Source organism: Amaranthus tricolor, chromosome 10 (genome assembly GCF_026212465.1).
Source record: "Amaranthus tricolor cultivar Red isolate AtriRed21 chromosome 10, ASM2621246v1, whole genome shotgun sequence".
Taxonomy (NCBI): domain Eukaryota; kingdom Viridiplantae; phylum Streptophyta; class Magnoliopsida; order Caryophyllales; family Amaranthaceae; genus Amaranthus; species Amaranthus tricolor.
In genome coordinates, this window is record NC_080056.1 from 8,365,601 (window position 1) to 8,386,253 (window position 20,653).

The following is a 20,653-nucleotide window of genomic DNA, read 5'->3' on the forward strand; positions in this document are numbered from 1 at the left end:
ACAAAAATAAATTTTGGTAACGAAATTATGTTCTCATTAATTGTTAGTTGGACGACATTATTGTTTGAATTGGGAATACTATCTCAATTAAGTCGTGACGATTTTAAGTACTTTCATAATATTAATTGATATTATCTAATTGCGTCTCTATTTAAATTAATACTTTCTTCATTCTGAAATACTTGCTACATAACGATTTTTGACACTATTTGTCATTTAAACTTTATTTTATATATTGCGGTTAATGTGTAAGGAAAAAAAATAGTCAAGTGGGATCATGTTTGAATTGTCTAATAGCATACTTTCATAATATTAATTTTTAGATGTGTATAGTTCAATATATAAATAATTAAAATTTTACAATCGATTGCGCAAAAAGTCAAATATCTATTTATACTTTTATAATATTAACTTTTTATAATTTTTAAATATGTATAATTAAATATATTTTCATAATATTAAGTTTTTATAATTTCATAATATATAAATGATCAAAAATTAACTTTTTATATAGTAGTTAGATACAATTTTCGTGAGAAAGAGGGAGTAAAAAGAAGGAATTTCAAAATAAATCCAAAATATGTATTTGAGACTGACACATTTGTCCTGTGTAGCTCCCCTATAAAATCATCTGCACCCTTCTCAGCATCTGCCAAACACTCCCTTGTTTACCCCCACACACAAAATACATATCCTGAATCCTGATGGACAAAAGAGTAACTGCCAATCAGCCATGGCGACCCGAGCCGACCTCACAATCGGACAAGGTTCATCCGCCAGAGACTCTACAGAAATCAATGGAGTTTCTCTCCCACTCTTTCAGTGCCTCGGCAATTGACATTTCGAAGACCGCCATTAATCCTTCAAAACACATTTTCTCGGAAGAAGATGGTGCTGTAAAAGAAGGAAATCCGTTCAGTTTCGCTTCCTCTGAAACATCAAAGATTATTATGGAGCGTATTATGTCACAATCTGTAAGCTATTTTTTTTAACTTTAATTTTCTATTTTTGTTTTGTAAGTGCTAAATGTTGTTTTCTTCAGGTGTTTTGGGTTAATCTGGATTTTAAGCATCATATTGCTAATTCAATGCTCTCAATTTGGATCTGTTAAAACACTAAATTAAAAGTATGTTGCGTTCGGAATACTTACATAAAGGAGAGATGTGATGTTTTATATGAAAATGAAAAAAATATGTGCACAAGAAAAAGTAATTAAATTAGAAGTATTGATGAACAATAAAGAAGAAATGGCGTAAATGCTAAAATGAAAAACTTAGTGAGTATGTTTAGTTTAGATTGAATTAATAAGCGTAAAACTTAATTGATTCGGTGGGTAATCAATAAATTATATTTTTTGTTGTTGGAGATTTGGATAGTATAATTTTTTGATATTTATTAATAACATATCATAATATTAAAAATATTAACTACTCTTATTTGTTGATCATCTTTAATTTATAATTTACGACTAATTAGTTTTTAATGTATAATTTAAAATATATTTAATTAAATTTTATTTGATTCGTATTAATATAAAAATTATTGATATTTAATTTTTATAATTATTTATTTATTATATATAATCAAAAATATTAATAAATTAAATTAGTGTATTTATAGATAAAAATAATATTAATAATTATTTTAAAATAGATAAAATAATTTATAGAATATATGTAGCTATGCTCTTGGGGGTAGCTGAATGATTAAATTCCGATTTCCAAGCAAAGAAGATGCCCAAATATTTGTGGGTTATTAAGCTTCTTAATAAAGCCACTGTCTTTTCCTCAACAGATATTTTATTTTAGCTACGCATGCTTAGGATTTAGTAGTGTACTGTACTCCACCTCAAATGAAGTGGAGTATTATACTACTATAGATTAGAAGTAATTTTTTTGTGTTATGTAAATTAAATTCATTACTAAGAATTTTGAAAAGTATAGGTCATAATAAAAAAGAAAGATAAGATAAATTTGGTGGGATAAAGTTAAAAAACAATGCCCCACATTTGATGAAAAAATTGTATGTTTTAAAAAGAAAACTCATTAAATTATATGTAATTAACTCTTAAATTTTATTTAAATTTATACACCAATATACACGAGTCCACTACTTACTAGTTTGTCAATTTTTGTCTACCTTGAAGTACCAAATGTGTTGCTTGAGCTGAGAATATTTGCCTTCTCAATTTGTTAATTTTTTTGGTTGTTTTGAGTTTATATAAAAATAAAAGTAAATACAAAAATAAATTACAAAGAAGTTAAAAAAATTAAAAAGAGAAATCATGTAAATTTAAGAAAATATAAAAAGTAAATTCAATAATCTCAACCATCAATTGAGCAATCATGTTCTTAGATAAGTGATCTTTAAATTGAAATTATTATAGAAAAATCAATAATTAAATGTTGGATTATTTTAGTTAATTTTTCCCGATGATAAATATGACTAATTAAAAAGGTAAAAAGGAATAATGAGAAATTGTGATTACAGCAAGAGGTATCTCAACAGGAATCTGGTAGGCTGTCGCATAGTAGTGGACCACTGAATGGCTCGTTCACTGATAGTTCTCCGGTGTCTCCTGAAATCGACCATGTCAAGGTCTCTCTCCTTCTTTACCTTTTTTTTTTTTTTTAAATATTGTCTACTTTATTTTTATGGTACCATTGATTTAACTCAATCATTTAGTTGATGTAATTATATATGCTATACGATCTGCATCTGTAATTATATATGACAGAATGGTATTTAGTTGTGAATTTATGACTGTTGATGATTGGGTGATTCAAACTAGAGTCTTAGTCATGGGATAGATGAATTGATGAAGAATGAGTGAAGTTAGAACAGCTGTCTGGCGACGTGTCGTTGCTTTTTGAGTGGAGAAAGTGACGAGTTGTCTTTTGATATTTGGTATGTTTTCAGAGAGTATGCGACGAGTCGCTCTTCATAAGCGACGAGTTACCGCTTCTTCACTGATGTCGCAAAGTTAGATCAGAAATTATGCGACGACTTGTCGCTTTTTGCGGTTTTGTGTGGCTGAGCGGTTACACGCTTAACAACGCCGGTTACTTATATTGTTTTAGCCCTAATGTCTTCTAAAAGGAGGTATACTATATAAACCCCTCCCAAAATTAGGTTTAGGGTAAGTGGCAGACCCAGGATTTGAATGATAGGGTTGCCTAATTTTATCTTCTATAGCCCTGTGCCGGGAAATTTTTTCATTTCGTTCCATTTTTTGAGTGACGCTTTGACTAAAATTGTGAGAGTTTTTTTTATTAAATGTCACAAACAATAAGAGACAAAGGGAGTGGAATATAAATTTTTGAACATGATTTTTAAGAATTTACTAGCATAAATTACAAAATACTCTCTTTGTTTCTTTTTGTTCGTCACAATTAGATTTATAAGAATTTACTAGCATTTAAGATATGGAGGATGTAAACTTCCAAAAAAAAAAAAGCAGATATGGAGGATGTATATGCTTATTGTATTTTACAATTTCGAAAGGAGTTTTTTGAGCAAAAAATGACTCCCACAAATTTAATAACAAAATAGACTTATAAAGAAAGATGATAAAGTATCAGTTTTAAATCAACACATTATGAAAAGCAAAAAAATAATTTTAAAACAATGAAAAAATAAAAGTTATAAATTTAGGGAAATTAATCAATGATTAGATTAGACATCTAATCATAGTAAAAGTTTAGTCAATAAGAACATTATCATTAATTAGTGGACATGCACATAGTAATTAACTTACTGTTGTATTTGATAAATACAATACAACTTCTGATTATTAGTAAATCGTATCGAATAGTTATTATCAAAGAGTTGCAGTTGGCTCAGTGACCATGCGCTTAGCAGCCAGGGGATTGATTCTAATTTTGATTCTTGGTGCAAGCAAAACTTTCAAATGTTTTTACAAAGTATGGGGTTGCACGTGCAATCCTATGCTACCTTCTAGGTCCGCTCCGTTTAGGGTTACCACAAACACAAGAGAGAAAAGTGAGCCATTATTCAAGTGAGAAATCTTTGATTCATCTTTATAATCTTTGCAATTTACAATGAAAACTTTTGATCTTGGTGCCTGTGAACGTAGCTGTTACAATGATAATAAACCACGTTAATTCTTGGTGTGTTTTTCTTATTGTTTACATTGAATTTCTTTATTGTTTTTATTGTTATTCGATTATTGCTTCCGCTGTCGCACAACAATGACAAAATCATGCTTTAATTGATGTAATTATATATGCTATACTGTCTGCAACTGTGACACCTTCATCTTATATTCTCGGTGACAAAAAAGAAACATTTAAAAGAAAAATGAAATTAAAAGTTTGATTTTGAACTTTCTATTTGGGTTAAGTGCAGCATGGTCGCCAGAACAATCAGACCAATTTGCAGTACCGGTCAGCCATCAATCTTACAGGAGTTGCTCAAAGAGCCCCAACTGGGAAGAATGTCGGGAGATGGCTTAAAGACAGGAGAGAAAAAAAGAAGGAAGAGATGAGAGCACATAATGCACAGCTCCATGCTAAAGTTTCTGTGGCAGGTTTAGCTTCAGCTATTGCTGCAATGGCTGCTTTAACTGCTGCTTCATCAAGAACTGGTAAGGACCAAGAGGCTGCACAAACTGATGTGGCTGTCGCATCTGCTGCTACACTTGTTGCTGCTCAATGTGTCGAGGCTGCTGAAGCCATGGGTGCGGACAGGGAGCTTTTAGCGTCTGTTGTTAGCTCTGCTGTTCGTGTTCAATCTCCTGGTGATGTCATGACGTTAACTGCTGCTGCTTCCACAGGTAAATCGTCGTTTCATTTGCTATATTTGTCGATTGCATCCATCATTAGTGCATTTTGCAGCGTGAAATGGGTGGTTGTCGATGCTTCATTTTTTCCAAGTTTTATGAGTCATTTCTCACAACATTTTGCAGCGTTGCGTGGGGCTGCAACAATGAAAGCAAGAGCGTTAAAGGATGTGTGGAACATTGCAGCTGTGCTTCCAGCCGAGAAAGGGATGAGTATGAGCATTGGCAGCAACAGTTCTAGTTGCAGTCACAGTGGTGAATTATTTCTTGAGGACAACTTTCGGATCGGCAGCAGGGAGCTACTTGCTAGAGGCTGTGAGCTTTTGAAACGTACTCGAAAAGGTATCATCCTTGCTAGTTCCAAAACCACCTTGTTGGCCTATTATCTGACGGTATATCAATATTTTCGAGTTATACATTTTACCGAGTTTCCTATTGCTAATCATGACACAGGTGATCTTCACTGGAAAATTGTATCAGTTTACATCAATAGAATGAACCAGGTAAGCTAATTTATGTACTTAAGCGATCTAGTTAGTGATGGGTGACTCAATGTTAAAACATGTCATATTATGTTCTTTTGCAAATTTTCAAATGAGACAGTCTCATGATAAAACCATCTTTATCGGACTGATGTCGACAAGTGATTACTTATAACCTTAAAGTGATCACTTTTTATAGTCTTAAAATGATCACTCATAACCTTAAAGTGATTATTCACATATTATAATCTTAAAGTGACAATTTGAAAAATGAGCTAATTATATGGGTTCGTTTCATGGTGAGACGGCCTCATACAAAACTTGTTGGTTTTTGTGTTAGTCGCACTTTAAGAAAAGTTGGCTGAAAGTAGAAGTGATTAGCTGATAATTCAAGATCTGAATAGGAATATGGAGTAATAGGTATCTTGAGAATAAGTTTCATCTTTATATAGGAGTAATCCACAAAATCTTCTAAAGTAAAAAGTAGAAGCTATGTAAGTTGATCATACCAATCTTTAAAAATTTGAAACACCCTTTTGTTTTAATAATTCTGGTCGCAGGTTACACTAAAGATGCAAAGCAAACACATTGCTGGGACCATTACTAAGAATAAAAAGTGTAAGTTCTCATTTGCTTTTGTCTCTCATTCATAATATGAACAAAGGTTTTAAATGTGGGTCCACACCCCAAATCATGATCTCTTCTTATAGGGATCTGAGAAAGAAAGTATTGATGGGGTTGTAAAGATATTAAAAGACATCCTATTTGATCTTGGTTTCTCCCTTTTTATTTTCACAAGTTGTTGTGAGAGATAATCTCTCTGAGAGATACATTAAATATATAGGCTAAATAGCCTAAATAATATCAATTAAAGAGAAAATAAAAATTTGTGGTCTTCTTGTTTTAGGTCGTCTCTTTGAGAGGCGGTTTCTCACAAGAGTAACTGCTTTTCCTTTTCACAAAATCTTGTATAAAACGGTTGCATTAGTGCAATCACCCATAAATGGGCCAAATAATCTACAACCCGATTTTTTTCAAATTTTTTTATACTTTTATACCAAATTTAAAATTTAAAAGATCAAATTATAAACTTAAAAGGCCAAATTTAAAACTTAAAAGGCCAACTCTTAGACTTAAATTTGGTATGATAATTTTTTCAAAAGAATTTCCAATTTTAAGACTTAAAAGACCAAATTTAAATCTTAAAACACCAATTTCAATGTTATCTTGGATTTAACCTTTGATATCTTAAATTTGAATTGAAAAAATAATTATATATAAAAATATTTAAAAAATAAATTACTAGTTGACCCTTTAAAAAATATGTTATTGTAGATGAGGTAATTGAAGTTATTAAAGATATGCCGCCTTGGTCTGGTCGTCACTTGCTTGAGGGTGGCGATTGCAGGAGATATTTCGGACTAAATACCATCGCTCGTGGTGTTGTTGAGTTTGAGTGTCGCAGCCATAGAGAATATGAGGTTTGGACCGTAGGAGTCTCTAGGCTACTTGCTCTTTCTGTCGACAAGAGCAATAGACATAAGATCTGACGATACTTGGTACTTGCTATATGTTTTTGTGATCAATGTATAAGGATTAATGCGTTTCAAGTTTTATGGTTATGTTGTTATATTCCTTTTGTTTGAATTTGTTATAATTTGACCAGAATTTTGAGAATTTTTTGGTCAAAGTGTAACAAACAAATTAAAACGGATAGAGTAATATATTTTAGCAGTATGATATTTTTTTGCAAGGTACACTTGAGTGTTAAAAAGATGGGCATACTTGGAAAAAAAAAATATTTAGGACATTGATATTTGGAACTGAGTCTATATTTTAACCATTTGTGGGGAGTTTTTTTTTTTATTTTTTTATTAAAACTTTTGACTTTCGTTAAAATTAATACTCCTATTTATTATCCTAATGTAAAAGTTGCAAATTAAAGGAGCAAATGTTATGTAATGGGATTGACTTTTTTTTTTTTTGGCTTCCTTGATTTTTCCAAAGATTAATTTGTGTATGCTTGATTTGCGAAATTGCGGGTCATGTGATTCATTAGACAATATTGTTGACTGTGTGAGGCACGCAAAAGGAGGAATATGGATTGGAGTGTGGTATAAATGTTTAAAACAGATTTAATTATTTGATATTTATTAGTCTTTGTAATTATAGTTGATTCTAACTTAATTTTAAAATAAATTTAAAATTGTGTAAAAAATTAATGTAGACTCAAAATTTTTTTGAATCGATCCGAAATACCATCCCTAAAACAACTGAATAATTCAAATCAACACTCATGATCAATTAAAAAAGCAATGTAACCAAGTTGTTTATGCTTTTATATTATGTTTTTCTCTTTTCACACCTACTTCATTTGCGATTTTTCTTAAATGAAAATAATTTTCATTTTTTCGTTTCATATTTTCTACAACTTGTATATTTTAAACCATGTAAATTTTCCTTCTTCATCAAATCGTATAGAAATTTGCATATCATAACATATCCTTTTAATGAACTTTCTAGCATAACTAATTTATCCTAAGCTTCTCTTATATTTTATGCACTTTGGCATAAGGTAATTAGACACATGATCTACCTTTTAAGATTAGTTTTATTTATCAACAAAATAAGCTTGCAAGTAACAGCGAACAAAGAATTTGGAAAAAAAAATTTTATTCTCTGTTTCTAATAGCGAATAAAAAATTTGTCAACAAAACAAGCTTATTTTGACCTCAAGCTCGGATAGCCCTTTGGGTATCTTTGTTGTCTATCATCAGCTTGTACTTAATACATAGGTTTAAACAATATATTTGGTAACTATTTTAAATTTAATAAAAGATATCTTTTAAAATAGGTCGATATAATAGTAGTAACATTTTTAGATAATATCCTAAAGAAATTCAAATATTGTCAATATTATTGTCTAAACCAATGCACTTGAAACCTGGTGTATAATTTCAAAAAACTGATAAAGATAATATAACAAAAATATTGACCATATTAAAATTTACCAAGTGGTAAAAAGAAAAGAATACATCAATACTATACATGATACTTAATATAGAAAGGACTATAATTAGCACATCAAGATCTGGAGATATAATAATTAGCGTGTTATTCAAACATTCAAAAGTAACAAGTGTTATTCAACAAATCATGGTGTAGAGTCGAGTGATGGAAATGATGGAATTGATAGCAGGATGTGTTTTCGGCTTCTACGGCGTCAACCTGTTTTTTTATGAGAATATCCATGTGTCAAGTAGAATGATAATAATCAATGAAGATACTCTACAAAAATTAAAAATAGAATTGCAAAACTAAAGAAAAATACACAAATTTGAATGGAGAAAAATCCTAATATTAATGTGATATTAGACTATAAAACCCCACCTAAAACAATTAAATGTGATTTTATTAACAGAGATCTTTTTAATTACAATATATAATTCAAAATCTAATGAAGCACCCCCTAAGAATGTTTCTATGAAAAAAATGATAAAAATCCCCCAAACCTCTCACTAAAAATCCTAAGTTTATGTTGTAAAAGGTTACTTTAATTTATTAAATAAATATTAAAATAAAATTACAAGTTTGTAGTAGAAAAACAAATTACAAATGACAATCAAGAACTACGTTTATGTACACCACCGAGAACTCTAAGATACCGATCTTCAATGCCGAACAAAGTAACGAGAAGATTTTGTAACTCTAGGCGAGATGCTCTTTCCTAAAACACCATTTATGGGTTGTATATAGTATGTATTACTCTATAGTAGCTACAATACTTGATTAGAGAGGAAAACATTAGGTTGAGCTTGGTCTTGCAATTTGCTTTCAACGTGGATCAATACTACTTCCTTTTATTTTATTTTATTTTATTTATTTATTTAGATTTTTTTAATATTTATTTTTTTATTAGTTTTTTTTGTATCTATAAAATAAATAATATATTATATATAATTTATATTAGTTTATGATAAAATTTATGACCACTAAAAAAACATGTTATAAAAGGTGTACAGAGAGTGATGGAACGAAGAAGTGCAAAAGAAGATAAAGGACAAAACAGCAGATTCAAGGAGCTCATGACTTGCACGGAGGAGGAGGATAGGACACATAAGAAGGAGAGGTATAAAGAAGCAAAATAGGTGGCAAAGAAAGTAGTAGCGAAGTTAAAAGATCGCGAGTTTGAAGCCTTTTATCAAAAGCTTGACACCAAAGAGGGGGAAAAGTATATTTTTAAGTTGACAAAAGAAAGATCTAGGCAGAAGAAGGACTTAGGGACGGTGAAATTGTAACACCCTCAAAATAGGTCGAACTTTTGAAAACACCTTTAATGAAAAACATGAGCCAAAACCTACTCATGGGAGTGTTACCGCCACATCTATTTCTAATTAAATAAATGTAAGGCTTAACGACTAAGAAATAATTTAATAACTTTAAATCCAACAAAGAGTCTTACAACATAAGAAAAGACTGAAACGCAATCTATATCAATATAAAATTTAAACAACTTAAGGTAAAATTTAAACTGAAATACGACTCTAATAAAAGCTATGTTTCTAGGTGATCCTCGATCACTCCACAATTCCCACGCAAATACGCAATCAATAACCTGCAACATAAGAATGCAAGAAAAACAAGGGAAAAACTCCCAAAATCAGGAAATTGAGTAATTACAACTCCATCCCATAAAACGATTAAGTTTGAAAATGATTTAAGAAAATAAAATATAATCAAATTGAAAATAATTTTAGAAAATAATATATAGCTGAGTTTAAAAAAAAACAATTTGTGAAAACAATATATGTAATATCACATAAACCAATTTATTAATTTGATATTTAATAATGACAAACACATAATCAATTTTTAATTTGAGGAAACGAGAACGCCAGTAGGCCGAGGCTTTACCCCTATACCTACTTCATCAAGAGGTCGTCACCCTAAATAATTCAAGGCCAGCAGAGTAGTCTCAGGTAACCCTAGTGTGCACACCCCTTCTACTTGGATCACAACAAATAGAAGGAAGACCAAACATCGTATCAAGTATCAGAAATAATAATATCTGTCGGCAGCTATACTAACCAAACAGGACAACATGTTCATCACCCTTATACTTGGATTACAACAAATATAAGAGCTTCATTTCCCTCGTGTTACACTTTACGTGATTTAATATATTTTAATAATTAGTCGCGTGCACACAAACATATAATCAAACATACATTATACATTTTATTTTATGATCATAGGTTTTCCCAAGAAAAATATATCTCAAGAATATTCAATTGCAATATTAATATCATAATATTTTTCTCCCAAATTCAATCGCATTTAAAATCATTATTAAAATAATAATATAACTTTCATCAAAATAATAATATTATAAGTATTTCTCTTTCAAATTAAACCGTATCTAATTTCGTTATCAAAATAATAATATAAATTTTATCAAAATAGTAATTATAAATTCAAGTTTGACAAAAATAATAGTAGATATAATTTGAGAATATATAAAACATAATATCATACAAAATAATGTCATATAAAATCATGCATTCTATTTAAACACATTAATTATTACTTAGCACATAATATTAATGGGATAGTCCTAATTAGATGGACATTGAGAATTACCTTGTCACAAGATCCTAGACAAACGTACGCTCCTAATAATCTTTGTCTACGAATTCGCTGTCTACACGATAAAATAATATATCTCAAATTAATACCCCGATCAACCCAATCGAAATAAATAAATTAAAAGACTCTCGATTTATATTTTATAATTTATTTAAAATGACAAATTTTAAAATGTAGTTAAAATTTTAAAGATTAGTAGTAATAATTTTAAAAGAAAAGAACAAAGTTTAAATAATAAAAGGATTATAAAAAAAGAAAATATGTATAAAGGTGCTTTAGAAAACTTAGAAAATTTGGTACTGGTTACCAATACCCACGAAAAGAAACAGGGGGAAAAAGAGAGAGGAGGAGAAAGGGAGAGAGAGAGAAAGAGGGAGAAGGAAGAAGGTGTCGGCCGGCGGTGGCTTCGGTGGCCGCCGTCGCTCGCCGGTGGTATTCCGGTGACCGCCGTATCGCCAAAAAACTATGATCGGAAATACTTTTTATTTTCCATTTTTCAAATAAAAGATGGGGTTTTTCAATTAATAGCATAAAATTTTTTTGGGTTTTGAATAAAAAAAATTTCTAACAAATAGATGAAATTCAAACCTTTAATATCAAAAGTTTGCCTTTTCTTGATTAAATTTTAAGCAATTAGAAGATGGAGGAAGTAGTTTGTAGAAGAAAAAGGAAGTGTGAGTAATAATGTAGATGAATTAAGGGTAATTGGTTTAATTTATAGTGGGTAAATGATGTTAGGTATAAGATTTAGAGGGAGAAGTGGGAAGTTATTTGTTAATGGGGAGTTATTTTATTTTATTTTTTTTTAAATTTCTGAAATTTGTTTTGATAGATTTATTATTACTATTTTATTTATTTATTATTATTATTATTTTTTTTTTTAAAAAAAGCGGATGTTACAGAAGTTCATTAAGGATGAAGGTGGATCTGACCAGGGATAGGGGCTAGTTGGCAGCGTCTTATCCACGTCTTAGATTACTAAAAACATCCCTTTTACCTATCTTTTGTTCTTGTTCATTGCCTTTAACTATCGCTCTTTACCTCCTTCTTTACTTTTATCTTTATTTTTAGTTATTTGTACGTATTCTACTTATCTATTTATAAGTTGCAGGTTTCTCTCTCTTTGAAGACCTTTCTCGAGCTGAGGGACTCTTTGACCGCACTTTCCTCTATGGGTATGAGCTGTCGTTTTTCTTCCCTATCCAAACCCTGACCATAGTTTTCTATGAGCGAGATACACTAGGTATGTTGATGATGATGAGGGAAATAATTGTTGATTTATCCATTTTCATTACCTTCTAACTAATTCTTCCTCCTCTAAATTCCTTTAAACTTATATCCAATTATCTTTTTTTTTCTACTTTGACTTTTATTTACCCCTTAAATATTTACACTCAATCCAAGCGAGCCTTTGGGGGGTTTTTTTCCTAGAATAATACCAACTTTAGTTTATTAACTAATTTACCAAATTTTTTTGTTACATAATCTCCAAAATAGTTTGATTTTTAACATGTTAGGTATATTCTAGGGAAACAACCCCAAAGTTGGTATTATTCACGGTTAATTAAAAGTTGGTATTATTGCAGGAAAATAAGCAAAAAGTTGTATTATTCCTGGTAATTTTTCCTTTTTTCAATTGGTTATTTTAAAATTATAACTAATCACTTTCAGGTTATAAATAAATACTTTAAGACTATAAAAAGTGACTACTTTGGAATTGTAAATGAACACAGTAAATTATAAATGATTATTTTTAAACAGTATATATATACATTAGGCCAATTCAATCAAGGTTGTAAGATCGTTTCATATGACAGTTTGTATAATAAAATATATATATATATATATATATATATATATATATATATATATATATATATATATATATATATATATATATATATATAAAGATAATATAATAAAAATATTGACTCTACTAAAATTTCTAAGAAAAGAATGTAACAATATTATACATGATACTTGATATAGAATGGACTACAATTAGCACACCAATATGAGGAGATATAGATGGTTGGCGTATTATTCCAACATTCAAAAGAAACAAGTGTTATTAAGAAAATCATCGTGGAGGACTAAGTGAAGGAAATGATGGAATAGATTGCAAGATGTGTTTTCGACTGCTACGGGATTCAACTGATTGTCTATGAATATTTCCATAGTTTGAAGAAGATATTCTTTTACTATTTGGAGACGAAGTCGAATTTCTGCTTAGAAGATTATTGTTTTGCAAAATTTTTGGAATTTCATCCGACACATTTTCAACCGGGGGCATACCAAAGGACGAGCTCATTGTCCTAAGACACGATGATCTTGGTGGTTTCCCTTTCGAGGAAGTTGCTTGTGGAATTGATCGCCTATTATAAAAAATGAAGTTTAATCAGCAATAGCTTGTTATATCATGTGGACTTCTTATTTATGTGAATGATTAAGAATATCAAACCTGTGAAGCCTTGATGGTGTCATAGGCATAACAAATACAAAATTTTGGCAATCATCATCGTGGAATTCATGTATCTTTGAACTCGTATTCGTTATAGATTCATGAGAGGCTTGTGACTTTTCTATTTCAACTGGTGGAAATGAGTTTTCAGCATGATCAAAAGGTAATATGATCAACTACATACTTTAGTCAAATGCATAGAAATGATCCAACTCACCATCTTTTCGGCCAAATGCATTTTTACAGCCCTCACATCTGCAGTTAATGGAGCATCCGACACCAGCCTTGAATAGTGAAAAATATTCTCCATGAGCTAATCTTCGATATCAATATGAATACATGTAATGTAAAGAGAAGTGCAATTACCTGATAACATTCACAATATTTTTTTAAACAATTTGATTTCCTGCAATTGCATCCTCGCTTATGACGTGCTGAAGCAGGAGTTTGGGCTGAATTTTTCAGCTAATATACAACATCACAAGTCATAAACAGGGCTAGGTTACCTATGTAAAAGTAAGAAATAAAATATTGCAAAATTTTCTTTTCTTTTTCTCTCAATCCTTACCCCAACTTCTTGACTTGAATTTGTGGTTTTGATCACTTTAGGGGTAAATGCTTGTGAGTTACGAGATTCAATCTGTTTACGAGCTGCGTAAACAGTTTCCTCATAAATTGGCTTGTTAAAACAATCTAGACAGGAACATGGCTCAGCACAGTAAACACCAGCAGCGAAGCAATCACAGTAGCTACATCCAGAAAGAAATTTGTACTTAAATACGATGAATAAGCAAAAGCCTAAGCAAGTAGTAATCAATCTTCACATCAAAATCTTACTCTATTTCAAGCATATATGCATGTCAAAGTAGTAACTACTAACTAGTAAGCATAAACTTGTTCAAACTACCACTTTAGATTTCATTTCTTGTTTTACAAGATCCAACCTTCATGAAGCTACCATTTGGAAACACCTTTGTGTGAAACAATGCATTAAGTTCTTCAATCCGTAAAACAAGAATCAAATTTTTATGTAGAAGTGTATCACAAAATTTTTTAGGGTGTATTTGGGTGGAAGGAAATGGAGAGAAAGGAAAGGAAGAGATTTGGAGGGAGGAAGAATCCCTTGTTTGAAGAATCCCTCCTATACAAACAAGAGCTATTTTCTTCCATTTCTCTTCCCTTCCTTTCCCGTCCTTCCCTTCTGCTTTCCTCTCTTTCTTTTCTCTCCAAAATTATTATCCATAGTGTTATAGAACATAACAAAACATCGACTTGACACCTCACTTAAACAAGAGATGCAACTTCAGTAATTAAAATGAAAAGCAGAATGAAGAATGCCTTACAGTTTCAAACACTTGGATTTTTTACACTTGCAACGGTTACATGCAATGCCTTCTCCAGTAGTTTCAATCTTTTTCCTGCAACAACACCTTATGACGTTAATGAGAAATCTCAAACTTGAAGTGTAACGACAATATAGCAATTAATATACTGAAAATTGTTAGTATATATACTTGCCTCTTTGTTTTCGGACTATCAGAATTTAACTCCTCATTACTTAAAGAGAATAATCCTGATGAATTTATAAGAGGGTTTTGCATAGTAGAAGAAAAAGAACTAGAAAAAACAACACTTTTTGTACTCTTCTTGGTTCTTGGCATCTCAAAGGTTAGACACTGCCTTTGCATTCCCCCATGTATGTTGTAAATCTGCAAATAAATTACAACATGAGTCTGATCACAAAAAAATTTCATCATACTTATAAAAGAAAAAGGTTTTGAAAGCTCTTTTTAGAGTTTCAACCATTTTTCAAATTATTATAAAACTTTTAATAATTAGTTTGAACAAAATATATACAAAAACTTAGTCCTTATACTTGCAAATTTGATGTGAGACTTGATTACAATTTGCAAGTTTTTACCTACTTTTTTTTTTTTTTTTTTTTTTTTTTTTTTTTTTGTTCATGCTATTCATATTCCTATGATTATGAATCTTAGAACCATGTTGATCAAATTATCAATATAGAAATTTTATTGAAGTTTCATGTGTTTGACTTTATAATGATTTTTTTGAAGTTCTAACTATAGAAATATCAAAATTTCATGAAATTAATTAATAGGGATTGTCTCATATTAATTTATTGCTAATAGATGCTTTTTAGTTTTTACTATTGTTTTCCTTCAAACTACACAACCAATTAATCATGGATCATATTTATTCAACTTAAATTAGATTCTCTAAATTAATTTCTGTGTAGATAATTAAAATGTGTGAAAAAGGGTATGTTCTTCCCAAATAACAAATGAAAAATACTTCACTTGAATAAATGTTTTGCAACAAAATGATCACTTTAATGAAAAACAGGTGCATGATTTAACATGCAAAAAAAAAAAAAAAAAATAAATAAATAATTAAGTAAAGAGAAAAGCAAACCTTAAAAAAATTTAACGGCACAAAAAAATGTAGAAAAAAAAATTAAGTAAATGTTTGCAGATTACATATACAACACTACCTTACCTCATTTGGGGTTATTTCATTAGAATCGTAAGATAATAACTCATTTACTAAGAAATAATCCAAATTTGCTGATGTCTCGTCTGTTTGATTCATATCATTGACATTGAATGGATTTTGCATATCATATGTTTGGCCTTGGTTGGATGAAACGTCCAAACAACGAGATGAAAGCTCGTATGCTTCTTGTGATATTTGCAAGGAAGCTTTTGTTGTTACGTTACAAAGTGAATCAATAATTAATAGACCGTCACATGATGCCTTTTCGTTTTCATTGTTTAACACTTGAGAATTTAACTTTGCACATTCAGAGGATTTTTCGAGTGGTTTGACACAATTTACATTGCCAGAAGATACTTCAATTCTGGGTTGTACACTAACAGACTGGATGTTCTCTGTAGCCGCGAAATTAGGGTTTCCGTCAATTATACGATTTACAGGTTTTGCTACGTCTGGATGTTGATGCCTTCAACAACAAATAAAGAAAATGAAAACATGTTAAGAAAACACGAAGAACGAATATCATATGTTTCAACAATGGCCTTAAAATGATGGTATGATACCTTTTTAAGAGGGTTTTATTAGGTAAAGTGAAAACAGATGGAGGTGAAGCTGAATTAAAATTTAGTGTGTCATATATTGTAGGAGTCTTCTTCACAATCGAAAGAGGCGATAAACTGGTGTTAGCGTATTTAAAAAAAGGAGATTCCTGTAGAAGAAGAAGAACATGTACAAATCATTATCACATGACGAAAGCATGAAATTAGAATTTTCCTATTAGAATAAACAATTGATTGAACTTAGAATTTCAGAAAATAAAGGCAATTTGTTCACATTTATCAAATAACAAAATCATGATTTCTGGAAAAAAAAAAAAGAAAAAAAAACAAGCAAAAAGCATTGAAATTATAACAAAAACACCCAACAAATTTACGCTAGAATTTAAAAACAGATTCACTCTGTTTAAGATATTTTCCTTCAGCAAAAAAGACTAGTGAAGATTATAATTGCCCATGATAATAATCATCCAATTGCCCCTTCTCAATCTCTGTTTCTTCATTCCCCGTAATTCAAAATCTACCCAGAAATATTCTTCAATTAGGGTGAAAATTACAATTGCAATTGTTCATAAGAATGCATTTCCTTGATGGGAATTCTTACAAAATGTTGATAAGAATAAATGGTGGAAATGAATCTAGAGGAAATGGGAAAAAAGGTGCGGAAATCCGCAAAATTAACATCGACACCTGATTCCGCCATTAAAGACGAGCGATCCGGTACGGAAATACTAGTTGAGAGTGGAATAGTTAAAAGAAACAGGGTTTGTATGGATGAAACAGAAATCTCAAATAAAACATGTTGTGAATGGGCTAATGCAATGGTAAAGAAATAATGACTAAGACAAAATGTAAAGTAAATAACAAAAACAGAGCACAACAATAGAAGAAGCAAAAACACACAATATATAAGGTATCTATGCATACATCCCCTCAAAACAAGTATCTTTATTAATATACTCAACAATACATTAATGACTCACCTTACAAGCTTTAAGAACAATCTCCCCAAAGCACAGACCTCACCTTTAATGGTGGTCTCACACAAACAACCTAATACAAGGATAAACGAACTCTAATGGTATAAACCCTAGTTGCCTCACTTGTATTGGACTCTCTCTATAAGCTAATGATGTTTTAAGACTCCTTATATAGCTCTAAAACATATTAAAATAGCCTAGGACAAAAGGGCTTAAAGCCCAAAACTTTCCCGAATAAAACAGAAACCGACGCTGAACAAGACCTGGTCTTTGCTCGACCGACCGGTCCTTGCTCGACCAGGTAAGCGGGCACTCTGATACTGCCGGAATGTTACTGCTTTGTGGCTTGAACAAGCCATTGTGCTCGACTAGTCGAGCCAGCTTCTTTTGGCACTCCCTTGCTAACATCAAGCCACGCCAAGTCTTCCACCTTGATCACTTCATCAAGTGATTCAAATCTCAATCCTCTATAGCCCATAACACTCACATCTTCACTCTCAAAAGTGCAAGATAGAGCATGGGTAACCAAGTGATCAAACCCATCATCAAAGTCATGGGAATTGGCTCTTGATTCAACAAAACATTACGCAAAATGATTAAGATTAAAACAAGAACAGCCGCAATCAAACCAACGGAATTGAGCATAATTAAAATTAAAATTAAGAAAAAAATGAGCAATAATGAAAGTATGATGAGAAATAAACCTGCAATTCAGAGAGGGTTCTTTGGATTTGATTCTTCTTAGGTGTATTCATGGCTGAATTACATTGAATAAAGTATAGCATTGGGAGTGTCTATATAGTAGGAGTAATTACTCTGAAATTCAGTTTCTCTGTAAGACTCTTAACTGAATAATATAGTCTGTTATTTCTCGTGATAATAGTAAAGTGAAGAGAGAATTTTTAAAGTTGACGAAGACGCGGGAACCAGGAGTTCAGGACCATTTCTATATATATCCCTTATACATTACCAAAAAAATTGAAATATTATTGTGGTTTGGGCAAACACTTATCGTTTTATTGTAAGACGGTCTTAATAAAGAATCAACAGTTCAAAAATTATTAGTTAATTTATCAAATTAAAATTTAAACTTACTTAGCATTACAAGAAAAGTTAATTTAACTTTATAAATTTCTATTTATTTTTCAAAAAAAACATTTAAACTTTTCTTATTTTAGGGTAAAATAAAATTATTATTTTAGAGTAATTATATATTATATTATATTTTACCTGTAAATCTATGAGATAGAGAAAATATAGAAAAACATGTAAGACGGAGAAAGTAATAAATATGAGTATATGTATTTTTTTTAAAAAAAAAGCATTAATTAATTGTATTTCAAGTACCGAATATTTAGCATTTATGGTTGGTAATGTATATTTATCTTATCTGTCTTCTCTATCTTTTGTTTGGCTTTTTTTCACTTTAAAATTTTTAGATTCATTATTGATTAATGACCACTTTTATTTTTTTAAAAAAAAATTGATTAATTTTCCTTTTAAAAATAAGTTTTTTTTAGGATTCGTTTTCTTTTCTATTTAATATTATTCATTCATTTAACTAATGCATACCATGAATATATTTTCATTATTCTCCTAATTTTGCCCCAAAAATTATTAATTATAGTTAAATTAACTAAAATTTATGCCATTATTATTTTTTAGAGGGGCATCATATATGGTGCATCACTAAAATTTAGAGTTTTTTTAAATTAATTTATACATTAAAACTTATAATTTACTTATTAAAAGACATAACTCTACCTGCAAGAAAATATTTATTTTTCCAATTTCTATTCTTTCTACTATCTCTTAGAGATAGCAATCTCTGGATGATAGAGGAGTTAAATTACTATAGACCGATTTGTTATTGGATAATTTTCTTAAATTTCTATAAACTTTCTGTAAGTTCATCAATGATTTGGTGATCCTTAAATCGGGCCTTTGTCCAACACGGGTTTGATTCTGAAGATTACTTGAAATCATTAAGCAAACAATTAAAAAAATAAATCAAATAATCTAAGTTTTAAAAATATTCCAAAAATAAGCGTGAAAATTCCAAACCTGAAGTTTGTAGTTGTTCGCAATTAGTAACTGCGAACAGACCTGCTGCACAAAAACACGCATCAGTTTTTTTTTTTTCCCATTTTTTCCCATTTCTCAAAACAGGATAAACAGGATAAAGTAGTTGTTCGCAGTTACTAATTGCGAACAGCTCCAAACCACAGATTTGGGATTCTCATGCTTACTTTTGGAATATTTTGAAACTTAGATTATTTTGTTCATTTTTTTTATTTTTCCACTTATTGATTTCAAATTTTCGATTCTGAATAAGCATAATTTTCACTAGAAACTTCTAATGAGTCCATCAACGATTTGGTGCTCCAAGTGAATGTAGGTAGATTTGTTATAAAATAAACATGCGCTTTTGTACACATAAATATATAAGCTCACTTTTAATTTTGTTTTAAATTTAAAATTATTTTTTAAAATTTGTAAGAAAAATCATTTTGGGAATATGATTAGATTTTTAAAGTTTAAATTAATTAACAATTAATTAGTTATGTAGCTTAATTATAATTGAAAATTTTAAATATTAGTAAGAACTCCTCTATGAATATATTATGTAAGTATTAATTGTAAGCATTTTAAGTTGAAAAAAATCATTAATCAAGATGTTGTTTGTGATGCTTAGAGAATTGATTGTAGACTCTTTAGGTGTATGTCAATCAAAGGTGCTAGGTTAAATAGCTTTCAATTATCCATATTTAATAACTTTTTCTCTAAGTTAACATTATTTTTTATTTTAAATTGTTATTTTTATTTTGCATCATTTATATTTTTTTAAGATAAATTTATATATTGTTTTAATTTCATTTATACATTCTAACTGACTTTTAATATTAAATCAATACTAATATACATTAAATTTATATTATCATCTGAGAGGATTCAACTTATGTACAAACTCATATTCATAAAAATACTAATAAGTTTAATAATTTGATAGAAGTTTGGTGTTTGACAGCAGGAACCTGGGTTCGAGCCACAACAAACACATTTTGAAACTGATTATTTTTTTCAACCTTCAATCCCATATGAGATAGTTTTCTGATCTTCATCCTCACACTTCTCCAGTTCTCCTCCCCATTTTTCTGACCTTCATCCTTCAAAACCCTTACAACCTATCGCTATCGCCCGCCATTATCCAA

General features: G+C 30.0%; 2 protein-coding genes across 4 annotated transcripts; one reads left to right on the forward strand and one right to left on the reverse strand.

Annotated features, from left to right (window-relative positions):
- Positions 1-592: 592 nt before the first annotated feature.
- LOC130825232 (VAN3-binding protein-like) lies at positions 593-7,038 on the forward strand. Of its 3 annotated transcripts, none has more exons than XM_057690351.1 (7): positions 593-974; positions 2,491-2,598; positions 4,369-4,795; positions 4,928-5,143; positions 5,255-5,304; positions 5,844-5,901; positions 6,619-7,038. In XM_057690351.1, exons 1-7 carry the CDS (start codon positions 705-707, stop codon positions 6,831-6,833), a joined length of 1,344 nt encoding a protein of 447 aa, XP_057546334.1. In that variant the 5' UTR covers positions 593-704; the 3' UTR covers positions 6,834-7,038. The 3 variants fall into 3 exon arrangements, with proteins under 3 accessions (XP_057546334.1, XP_057546336.1, XP_057546335.1); XM_057690353.1 differs by having other exon boundaries at positions 6,692-6,915; XM_057690352.1 differs by having other exon boundaries at positions 595-974; positions 2,509-2,598.
- A 5,822-nt stretch (positions 7,039-12,860) lies between these two features.
- Positions 12,861-18,280, reverse strand: LOC130825233 (protein tesmin/TSO1-like CXC 2). Its single transcript, XM_057690355.1, has 10 exons — positions 18,146-18,280; positions 16,468-16,613; positions 15,908-16,370; positions 14,909-15,099; positions 14,734-14,808; positions 13,959-14,139; positions 13,757-13,855; positions 13,608-13,674; positions 13,391-13,520; positions 12,861-13,304 (listed from the first exon to the last, which is right to left on the reverse strand). The coding sequence occupies exons 1-10, from the start codon at positions 18,224-18,226 to the stop codon at positions 13,010-13,012; spliced, it is 1,728 nt and encodes a 575-aa protein (XP_057546338.1). The 5' UTR covers positions 18,227-18,280; the 3' UTR covers positions 12,861-13,009.
- Positions 18,281-20,653: the final 2,373 nt, after the last annotated feature.

Excerpts from the sequence above, each read along its gene's own strand:
- LOC130825232 (XM_057690351.1), top strand. The coding sequence starts at position 705 with ATGGACAAAAGAGTAACTGCCAATCAGCCATGGCGACCCGAGCCGACC. Across the intron at positions 4,796-4,927 it reads AACTGCTGCTGCTTCCACAG|CGTTGCGTGGGGCTGCAACA; the intron begins GTAAATCGTCGT and ends AACATTTTGCAG. Across the intron at positions 5,144-5,254 it reads TTTGAAACGTACTCGAAAAG|GTGATCTTCACTGGAAAATT; the intron begins GTATCATCCTTG and ends ATCATGACACAG.
- LOC130825233 (XM_057690355.1), bottom strand. The coding sequence starts at position 18,226 with ATGCTATACTTTATTCAATGTAATTCAGCCATGAATACACCTAAGAAG. Across the intron at positions 14,140-14,733 it reads AAATCCAAGTGTTTGAAACT|CTACTGTGATTGCTTCGCTG; the intron begins GTAAGGCATTCT and ends TTCTGGATGTAG. Across the intron at positions 13,675-13,756 it reads AATATTGTGAATGTTATCAG|GCTGGTGTCGGATGCTCCAT; the intron begins GTAATTGCACTT and ends TCACTATTCAAG.